The 11,182-nt window shown below is 39.8% G+C and overlaps 1 protein-coding gene across 1 annotated transcript in view; it reads left to right on the top strand.

Moving 5' to 3' along the window:
* The first annotated feature begins 2,752 nt into the window (after positions 1 to 2,752).
* Positions 2,753 to 11,182, top strand: part of CLCN4 (Cl-/H+ antiporter 4) — a 31,153-nt gene continuing 22,723 nt past the window's right edge. Inside the window, exons 1-3 of the mRNA XM_085321478.1 lie at positions 2,753 to 2,899; positions 3,313 to 3,412; positions 8,784 to 8,971. Of these exons, the coding sequence (XP_085177604.1) occupies positions 2,756 to 2,899; positions 3,313 to 3,412; positions 8,784 to 8,971 (432 nt within the window). The 5' untranslated portion in view covers positions 2,753 to 2,755. The remainder of the gene's footprint in view (positions 2,900 to 3,312; positions 3,413 to 8,783; positions 8,972 to 11,182) is intronic.

Genomic DNA, 11,182 nt, shown 5'->3' with positions numbered 1-11,182 from the left:
ATTATCCATCACAATACTGTCATGTGTTGAGCCTTGGCAACATACATAAAAAGCTATTTTTTTTAATGTGATATAACCAATGTTTTGGGTAGCTTTCTTGTAGCATTAAGGAAAAAGGCCAATACTTGCAGCACATCAGTTCCCAGAAGTTTGTTTATATTATAGGGGGGATTGCCTAGTTACAGGCAAGCAGTTTGAACTACATATTCTTTACAGGTACTTTTTAATTATGCAAAAAACAATTGATTGAAGTAAACAGCCTGCAAAATATCTGTACAGTCTTCCTTCCTAGCACGGTGGTACAAAATAATAGCCTGGTCTAGTCCATTCACCTGGTTTCAGCTTCCCGTTCCAGTTCTCAGACAAGACACTGAAGTCAAGATCCACTTGCAACTTCAGCTACCTGGTGTCAGCCATAGCATCCCACATTCAGACTCTCATTTCCCTCATGAAACGTAGGAGTGTGTTCCCATCTGTTTTGCTAAGTACTGCTATTTTCAATTGTCACTCCTTTAAACTGCTGCTTTTTAAATTGCCTCAGTCCTGCGGCAGAGTGTTTGCTCGCAAACAGTGCTGTATGAGACACCTGTTCCACATTTGGTTTTCTTCCCCAGGCTGTGACTCCCTTGCTTGATTCTCTTTCAGACAAACATGCCGTGGTGCTTGGAGATTATTTGATTTCCGCACTTAAAAGTGCTTCTATAAAATTATAATGGTGACCTGCTGTTTGCCTGTAAGATAATGCTTTTCTCAGCTGCTTATGCTGAGCACATTGCCTGTGTAGTCCAAAAAGTCCTATCCAGCAGAGTGCAAAGAAGCAGACACTCACAATGCTGAGCAGTGATACTTGTTATATCCCAGAAATCACTACCAGAGAAAAAAAATTAAATGGATAAGATTCAAGTAAAACAGCTGAAGATTAAAGGGGGGAAAAAGAAGTTAATAAAGAGGACTGAGCATAACAAAATACTAGGGTTCATGAACAGTTGATTAAAACTTATTTGCCACATTTTTACATACTCTAATTGTAGAATTGGGATATTTCTCACTGATTCAAAGATCGAAATTATGTACATATGAAATCATGATGTCTATATCAGAAGAAAGATGCAGGTCACAGTGTTTAGTATTGTACTAASCTTACTAGTCACCTGCAAAAGTTATYTTGTATCTCTCAAGGAGTTAAAAACTCTGCAGAGCTGTTTCCCTAAAGTTCCTAAAGTCTGTATCCATCATCATTTTTTTGTTGTGTATTATTGTTGAGGTCCTTCTAACCTTATCTATAGTTAGCCACATTTTAGCTAGCCACTTTAGACTACAGACCATGGGTACTCTCCCAAAGATCCCATTTCCTAGATACTTATTTTGTGGATATGATTAATTGCTCTTTAGAGCAACACATCTTTCTCTGTCGCTAGAAGCAGCTTGGATAGTTGCTACAGTCTAGACACCAAAATTCTGGGTAGCTGAAGTTAAATAGGTGAATCCAACCCTGTGTAGCTAAATTACTTTATTCACTAGATTTGTATGCTGCTAGAGACTCCTCTCATCAGGCATGACATCAGCCTTTTCCGGAGTCTGTCGTAGTAGTGACTACCTTGGGACCTTTCCTTTCAGTGAAGTCATTTTTGCACCTAACCAGATGCTGCTGAGGTCTCTGTGGGAGAGAGAGGTATGGTGGTTCTAAGTTTTTTATGCTTTGTTTATGATCACTGTAAAAACTAGGTAGAGTTTGCAGGGCTTCTGAGAAATGGGCATGGATATTTTAGTTCTTTCATACCTCTAAGTCTGTAAACATGGAGAGCATCTCCCCAGGAACTTCTGGGCTGAAAACGTCCACTCAGTCTCCTTGTTAGATTGACTCTTATGGCTCTRGAGTGTATCTTATTTCACAGCCTACTCTGATCTCCTTCTAACTATCAAAGTCCTCTGGTAGCTGGCCGTTACTGCTTGGGGATGGGTATCTTTACCTTTCCTCTTGTGCTCTAGTAGGTCATGTGGTGGCTGTTTCTCCTCCTACTTTCTTAAAAGCAAATATGGAGAGTTTGCCTGTGRGACAGAAGGTAACCACCCAGGTTCCCCCAACAGTAGTTCTGCTCCTAGCCCTTGAGAAGAAAACTTGAAGAAGATACTACCTTTCCAGATCTTGTATGGAGTAGGTATATTGTATTCTCAAACTTAACCTTTTAAAAGAATTGTTTTGAGCTGTAGGTGAAATGTACATCAAAGCAGGGAGATCTGCATGTGAAGGAACAGATGACACTGTAGTGTAAAGAGTGCAGTGTAAGCGTTTTGCAGTTCTGATTTGCCATGAAGAGTAGTAAATTCTAGTGAATTATCATTTGTTTTCTGAGCTAATCACCTTGACTACTAAATGACCTCCTAGCAGGCAGGGCGCTTCTTCAGGATGTGATCATGCAGAGGATGTGATCAGGATGTATCATTGCAGAGGAACCCTTGAAGCATCCTGAGTTTTGGGGCTCTGTTTTCAGGAAAGCTGGTAATTCTGCCCTTTGATGCTATGCTTTTTGTATGTGCTTTTAAGAATTTGCTAAGCCATTGGAGTAGTCTTTAGCAATATACTTCTCCTAGTGGCATTGCATAGATTTCAATAAGTGCCTCCTAGGAGTGTGAACTGAGGCTAACTTGACTTTGTGGTTTGTGGTGGAATTTTGGAAAACTTGATTCRGAAATGTCTGGCAAGCTACATGGATTTATTGAAATGATTTTTCTTCCCCCACCTACAGACCCTAATATGGTTAATGCAGGAGACATGAATGGTTCTGGCAACCTGATGGATTTTTTGGATGAGCCTTTCCCTGACGTTGGGACTTACGAAGATTTCCACACCATTGACTGGCTGCGAGAGAAATCACGTGACACTGACAGGCACAGAAAGGTAAAAGGGACAGGCTTTAAAGCGTCACAGCCCCTGAGTTACAGTCATCCTAACGGGAAAAACAAGCAAGTTTCCAGAATTATTGCTTCCTAATTGCTTGTATAATTTGAGTAGGATTTATGAAAAATGTATGTGGTATGTCTTGAGTTTGTCGATCTGAAAACGCTTCCTGTTACTTAATCAGAATGAACAAGAGCATCTCTAAATGTGATTGGGATTGGAGAGAGTAGGGAGCTGAGGAACTGTGTATACCCKGTCCAGTAAGTGAAACAGTTTTTGTTGTAAACATGGTATAGTGAAACTGTGTCAGCCTGAATCAGCAACATGCATATGTGTGYGTGTATATATATATACATACATATATATATATATATATATGTATATGATATATATAAAAATATATATTATTTCAGATTACAAGCAAAAGTAAGGAATCCATATGGGAATTCATCAAGAGTTTGCTGGACGCTTGGTCAGGATGGGTTGTAATGCTTCTCATAGGACTACTGGCAGGTATGTGCAAGTTAGAGTTGTATCCAGAACCATGTCACCCAGATTTGCTGCAGTGCCATCTGCTTCTGATTTTCCTTCATTGTCTGTATGCTGATGTTTCAAGCTAAAAGACAGTTATGCATCCATGCAGTTATAGTATTTAATGAAAATAATACTCACTTGCCAAGCCTTCTGCTTAGTGCTGACCTAGAAAAAGTTATTCACAAATAAGGGGATTTTCTATTGCTTTTGGAAATATGCATCTGAATGCTTTACCTGTGATGGACTGATTTGACTTTCCCAACCTTTGAGTCACACCAGTAAATTTTATTTGTTAGGGTTTTTAACTTGTTTTCAGTTAATTTAATTCTGTAAGTGCATAGTATGATGTGCAGAAAGAGAATGATGGTTGTGTATGATCAAAGGGAAGCTTTGTAAACCACTAGATTCACTGGGTTATTTTCTCTATATATACAGGAAGGGAAAATACACTTTCATACTTAGTTCCAAATCTGCTCCCAAGCCAGACAGACATTACATATTTAACTACCTGCACAAACTCAGATGGCAAATTCATTAATTTCCCGAGTTTCTCCTGTCTCCAACTCAGTTTAGCACATCTTCCAACTTGGAAAACTGCACTTCTATTACTGAGTTGAAACAGCTGCTGTTAGTGTTTTTTATGCTTTTTCATTCATATCAGGGTGCTCTTGTATCAGGCTGCTTGGTAACAGCATGATGCAAAATTTCACACAGTTTCCAGCCAGGTCCAGTGTGAATTTCTTGCTTACCAATGATCAAGTTAATATGTTTATTATAGCTATTTAAAAGTTTGAGAATTACTGGGGAAGTTCTTAGGAAATCATCATTGCTGAAGTGACATTCTGGCATATTTTGATGAACTATTTTTTTTGTGATTTATTTTGTGGTTTGATGGTTTAGTAAGACTTTTGACACTGTCTCCCACAACATCCTCACAGCCCTGTAGACTTTTGCTTCCTGCTATTGGAAATAACATCTGTGATCTATGCCTCCAGCATTTCTGGGGCAGGGCAAAGATGGAGATTCACCGTCTCAGCCTCACTGAGGGATAAGCACCTGTTTGAACTGGAGATTATTGATGAGTGGTTGTATGTAGGTTGATGGCAGAATGTAGGTAGACCAGACATGAACAAAGGAGGAGATGAGGTTTGTAATGCAGTCGAGAGGTACTTCACACACCATTTCCCTCTCTGCTTGGAGTATTGTCTGCTTGGAGAAGATGGGCTGCCAGGAGGAYGCTTATATGACTAAACAGGGCCAGCTCTGCAGCAGCCTTGCTCCTCCACAGTTCCTCTTTTGCTATTCGAGTAGAAGCTACTACCTGCACTGAGGTCCTGCTGCTGGAGGTCCGCATGGCCTTGTTTAGTCATCCTGGCAGCCCATCTTCTCTAAGTAGGGAATACTGTTTTGGGGAGCAGCCTGGCTCATGTGCACAGCAACAGAGCAAGCTCTTGGGAGCTTAATATCAGGTAGCTATTTGCTACCTCTGAGTCCAGACACTGCTGAAGGTGAGGAAAGGGGACAGCAAGGTCTGGGAGGGGAGAAGAAAGCAGCAGCAGTAGTATCCAGGGTATGAGGAGCATGCAGCTGCTGCTGTCCCTTGCTTGGGGTGAAGGCTCAGGTGGGACTTCTGGGGAGGCAGAAGAACAGAGGAAGAAAGGTGYGCGGCAGGTTCCTAAAAGCTCTTGGAAAAGTTACTCAGGTCAACGAGTTTAAAATCACCTAGAAACCTCTGCCTTACCAATATAGTTAACTCTATCTTTCAGATTTTGCAGCACTTTAGAAGGACGTACTTCTGCAGTCATGATAGACTGATGGGACCAAAAAGAGAAACCCTGGTCCTTCAGTGCCCCAGCCATGAGGCCACATTGCCTTGTGCATGTATATTTGAACAGGACTTGGACCTGGGAACTGATCTGGTGAAAAAAATGGGTTTTCACCACATTAGTTTTCAACTGCATCAGTAGAGTTGTTCACCACAGGGCTGTACAAGTGTTGGTGCTAGGAAAACATTGCTGAAGGGAAGGCACTGAGAGACAGGGAAGGATGGGACCACCCTTTGGCAGTAGCCATCGCTCATGGCATTTTTAAAGTGTCAGTGGAACAGTATCCTTCGTTCAAGCCCTAGAAAAGCCTAGGTAGGAGAAGAACCTCTAGAGGATGTTTGGTCTGGCCTCCAGCTCACAGCAGGGACAGCTTTGAAGTTAGAGCATGCATAAATATTTTGAGAACATAACAGCAACTGTTTTGGATCAGACCAAAGTTTTACATAACTTTGTGCAGAGAAACTGCCCAAGTATATTAGTAGAACACCTCACCACCACAACAGTCCAACCTAGTTAGCTCCAACAGCTGAGCTTGCCCTTCTACAACCATGCACCTACTGGGTCTCAAACCCTCAGATGCTATGCAGATGGCTTATGACCATGGCACATGATTGACAAAGCACTAAGAAGCTTCTTGAAATGAGGCCTTGGGAGACAGATCTTGCTCTTTTGGAAGAGGAGAAGGAACAGTAACATCCAGGAATGCTGCTTGGTGCAGAGATTAGGGRCAAATGGCTCAAGAGATGTTCAAGAGGAAAAGGATATTGAGTACTATCTGGGGCCTGTGTCAGTCAGACATTTTTCACGTTTTTTAGAGAAACACTGAGTTATGTATGAGGAAATGGGCCTAAACATTTTAGGGGTGAGTGCCAGTAAGCCCAAYGCTTAGGCACTTGTTTTTAATGAATTCTGTGTTTTACTTTGGCCATCTTCCTGCTTGCAATGCAGCGGTCATCCCCTAACCTAAATATCTAACCCAACTAACCAGCTGAAGATAGGTGCTGCTTATAGAAGATAGCAAAAGACTCTATATTTTCTAAAACTATATAACAAACAATGTACTGGAACTGGACATGTAAAAATCTCCCTTGTATTTCATTCCCATGCYACTTGAATGATACATTTTTTTGGCACAAGTGCCTACAAAAACCCCATGTTTTTCAAAACAAAGTTTTAATATTCTTGTTAGAGGGTTTTGAAGGATATGTGTTTGGCAATCATCAACCAAAGAAAGAAAGAGAGGGGAAAGACTAATATCAARAAAGGGGACTTCATTATTTCCTGGCTTTGGAGTGCTTCGTTATTTTTTATTATTCTGGGAGGGAGAAAGTTCAGCCCTTCTAAAGGAGAGGTATGGAGAGCCCTTCTACTATGTTGAGAGGTGCAGTGACATGCCTACACAGCCATGGTTAGCACAAAAAAAATTAAAGGCTTGACTTTCTGACATACCRAGCAGTCTACAACTTCCATTGATTTGACTTAAAGCTGTTAACTTGTAAAAATTTCTCAGAACATGTAAAAATTTCAGTCTTGATCTCTTGGCTTATGAAGCAATATCTACTGCACCATGACTCTGCAAGTGCTGGCTTTCTCCTCTCATGATTTTATTTTTTGTAAAGCGTGTATAATAAACTGCACGTAGCACTTTCCTCTTTATGTAGATCCCCAAAGCATTTGGCAAAAAGGATTAGATCAGTAGCATACTTACTTAAACACATTTCCTTAGAGGTGCTGCGGTAGATGTGAACCTGTTACATTAGAGAATTGAATTTTGTCCCTCAATCTGTTACTCACTTTACGGCAGGTCACTTTATCAGGAAAAAATATTCAATAGCCTGCCTTCCTTTGCACCCTCTGCTAAATAGCATTAATACTGAATAGTCTGATGTGAGTTTTGAAGCCTGGAGTACTACAGAGAATGACAAATGTCCATCAACAAGTGCAAGACACACAGCATTTTGTSCTTGTGTCCAAGGGCTGAGGCTCCTTTGTGCTATTTCCTGAAACTTTCAGAAAATCTAAGGAGGCAGAGAATTCAGAGTTCATCACAAAACTCACAAAACTACACRTGATGACATAACTAACAACAGTGATTTATCTGAGGATACAGTTTATTGCTTCCACAGAAACTTGTGAAACTGGAGAGAAGGGTAAGCAAGAGAAAGCCAAGGTCTTTATGAGAAAAATCCTTGGTGCAGATAACAGAGCTCCTTGCTGTAGCCTTTTTTGTGCTCTTATCTGGTAAATCTGTGTAGTTCTTCAGACTGTTCCTGTAGGACATAAAACTCTTCATTGCTACCACAGTCATATTGCTAGTCTCAGTGTGGTGACAGGTATCCTTCCTAAAGGCACGACAAGATGAAGCCTTGTGTACATTCGATTCTTTTTTTTTTGTTTCTATGGTGAAATAGAAAGGTCACACATGGCTGAATTACCTGAAATATTTATTTTCTTCTTTCACAGAAATGAAAAGCAGAAAACTTTTGTCTCAGAACAAACTAGCTCTTGAATCCACCTCTGTGCGCTAGCAGTTAGGGGTAAGGGGAGCAACCCTGCCTTTCCTTCATTGGGTTTGTGGCAGGTGATGCAAAAGTAAACTTTTGGAAAAGTAAACATGAACAGTTCTGCCTTTTCTCAAACCTTAACATTTTTCTCYTGATGAAAGGAATTGATGAATTCTGCTCAAATCTGTGAAAGGTTTCTTGAAATTTTATTGCTTATTGAATAAATGATTAACCATAAAAATATTGCTGACTTTATCTATGAAACAGTTTCAGACTTCACATTTTGTGAGAGGGGTTTTTATAATATTACTATTATTTTTTTATCACTTAGTTGTTTAATGCTTTCCAGTAACTAAATACATAGGGACTCACAAGCAGATAAGCAAGCATGTCATTTCTGTGTTCTGACTTCTTCCATCCTCCGCATTCACACTGGTATTGCATAAGGGGACACATCTGTTTTACRGTGCTGGTAATGTGGGATGGACTCGCAATATAAATTTTATGCTTTTCTGTCAACCGCTGGATGTCACTGTTGCTCTATGTAATTTCTAGGCAAAACTGCTTATGAAATAAAGTGCAAACCTTACAAAGAGGGGATTTGAAGAATAGTTTTATTCTGCATGTAACATTGGTCTGGTTCCTTTAAGTTCATAAGTCCAAATTTGGCCTCCTTACTGTTTCTGAAATCAATCTTTTTCAAGGTCGTTGTGCTGGGGCCAGAGTAACTATAGGAAAGTACACGTCTTCTTGCCCACTCCCTAAACACACCACATGGTTTCAGCCCTGCAGCCTACTATGGATACAGAGACCCTGAGTGAAGTCCCACTGATATCGCTCTAATGGTGCACCTAGCTGGAATAGACTGCAGGATCAGGCCCTACATTACTAATGTCTTTGGAGCTAGTTCTCCAGATGGTGTATTTTTGCTTTTATTACAACTAGATGTATTCTCCCTGTGATTTTGTAATTCCTGCTAATTTTTATGTCACATTTTTTTTCATGCATTTCTTTTTCCAGGCACATTGGCTGGAGTGATAGATTTAGCTGTGGATTGGATGACAGACCTGAAGGAGGGTGTCTGCTTATCTGCATTCTGGTACAGCCACGAGCAGTGCTGCTGGACGTCTAATGAAACTACATTTGATGACAGGGACAAATGTCCCCAGTGGCARAAATGGTCTGAACTTCTTGTAAACCAGTCTGAGGTACGGGAGACCTGATTAGGCTGGAGTCTCAGCAGGCTAGGGAATGCCCTTTTTTCATACCTTCTGATATTCCCTCCGGCGAGTTCCTCTGAAAGAGAAAGTAATAAACCGAGTGTGTTGTAAAAGAAATATTTCTGCAAGTAATATCTGCTTACCTTGGGATAGGTCCCCTTGTTTCAGTGTCACATGCAATGGAAATTGGAAAACTGTATGAGAGCTCTTTTTTATCACTTTTAAAACAAAGGAGTATTTCATAACACTCATAACATAACCACCGGAGGACCTTAGCTTCTATCCAAACTCTTATTCCAAACATAGTTTTCTTGGAGAAAAAAGATTGCCCCTGACAAATACATTTAGGAGGAAATTTTCAGGGCTGCAGACGTATTTTGTATTCAAGTGCTGTGAGAAATAGTGGGAACTGCATGTGAACTGCTTGTTATGCCCTTGAAATTAGTTTCTTTATCAGATAGCAAAATATTTGGCTAGCACCAAAAGCTGAGGCAATAATGGACTCACTGGGAGATGATCAAATTAAAATATTTGCAGGGGGAGAGGGGAAGAGAAGGGAGGGGAAAGAACTGATCTGAACTGATATGAAACTTATATTTAAAAAACTAGTTTCTATCCCCTTTTTTCAACTGTGGTAATTTTTAATACAAAGAATGCTACTTCAAAGCAAAATGTGTGGATGTTTTGTTTTGAAGACATCAAAGAAAGCCTTTCTATATTTTTAGCAGATGATTCTCTTATTAAAGATATGACAATCTGTTTAATTTTTGACCTAAGTTATTCAATGTATTGAATAGTACTGAGCACTCCAAAACTCAATCTTTTGGGCAAAATTAGTGTGTTGAAAAAAATCTTGCATTTGTATAGGTGATTCAGATAAGGCAACTCTGAATATAGGTGGGAGGGATGTGGCGTTGGAGAGAACTGGCTTATCAGATCCTGAAGTGTGTGGTGGGATTTCTTTTTTTAGTATCTAGTAAAGCAGTTTGGTCCATAATTGGGGAAGAAAAGGTGTATTTTAATGGGAAAAGGCATCTCTGACAAGGTGATATATCAGAATTCAAAAATGTGCAAGTAAGTCAGAGAGATTGCCTCAGGTCTTCTTCAATTTGGAGGTGATCCTGCTGGAAAGTTTGCATGGGCAGCTTCCTTGCTGTACAAATGTTTTGTCATTTGTGCTTAGTTTAGTGCTGCTTTTAGTTTACAGTGGAAATAACACCAGATGAGAGTGTCTGTGAATATGTATGGCCCAATTTTCCATAATTGTAATTAACAGCAGTGAAAGTAATGCGGTGCTCACTGTTGTTGAATATTCCCACCATTTAYTCTCAGGCACAAATCTCTTCTGTACAGTTGTTAGTTCCTAGCTCCAAACTTCCTTCTGCCAGAGGATCACCAGGTTTTTGTTGGTCTTCATAAACAGATGGTTGTCTCTTTGTAACACTGAAGAAATATTGTCCTGGTATAAAGTTGCAGGACTGGGGATGATGTTGTAATTTAAAGGAACCAAAAACATGAGAAAGGAGAAAAAGAGAGAATGTTACAATCGTTATGGGATTTGGAAATCCCGTGCATGTGTTCAACATGCTGTTACTCTGAAGTGCTGGAGTATATAAATGGAGCATATCTTTGAGAATATATATTGCTTTCACCTGCTACATGAACTCAGAATTCATGMCTATTGTATGCTGTAGGCTGCAAAAAAGTAGCATTTAGATGGACACCATGAAACTTTGCTCACTCTGTATTCAAACTGGACTTCTGACCCTCTAGTATATTGTCACAGTGAAAAAAAAAGTCATATGGAGTTAGTATTAGTTGCTCAAAACAAGTTGGCCTCTAAAAGCTGTGTGTTTCCAGCTGCAATGACCGATGGATACTGTAATATTAAAGTTACTGTTACACGGAAATCAGAATCAAAGACTAATACGCCACCAAAAACTATGAATACGAAACATAAAAATTCYGTTCTGTAGCAAAAGATTTACAATATGGGCAAGCTTTGCATGATCTCTGTACTTGTACAGAATCCTCTAGAAGTGATTAAAATACATTCTGTTTAGTTCAGTTTCTGGATAATTTTTCATTTTCTTTACAAATTGCCTCACTTTGTACTAGACATTTGAGTAACAGACCTATAAAACAGCAGTGCACAGAAGGACTAATTTAGAGCACATTTTAGGCAAAAAGTTCTTGGAG

The sequence above is a fragment of the Rhea americana genome, unplaced genomic scaffold (assembly GCF_003343005.1).
Source record: "Rhea americana isolate MKP2758 unplaced genomic scaffold, rheAme1 scaffold_7, whole genome shotgun sequence".
Taxonomy (NCBI): Eukaryota; Metazoa; Chordata; class Aves; order Rheiformes; family Rheidae; genus Rhea; species Rhea americana.
The sequence above is the reverse complement of the archived record's forward strand: the minus strand, read 5'-3'. Positions and strand labels throughout refer to the sequence as shown.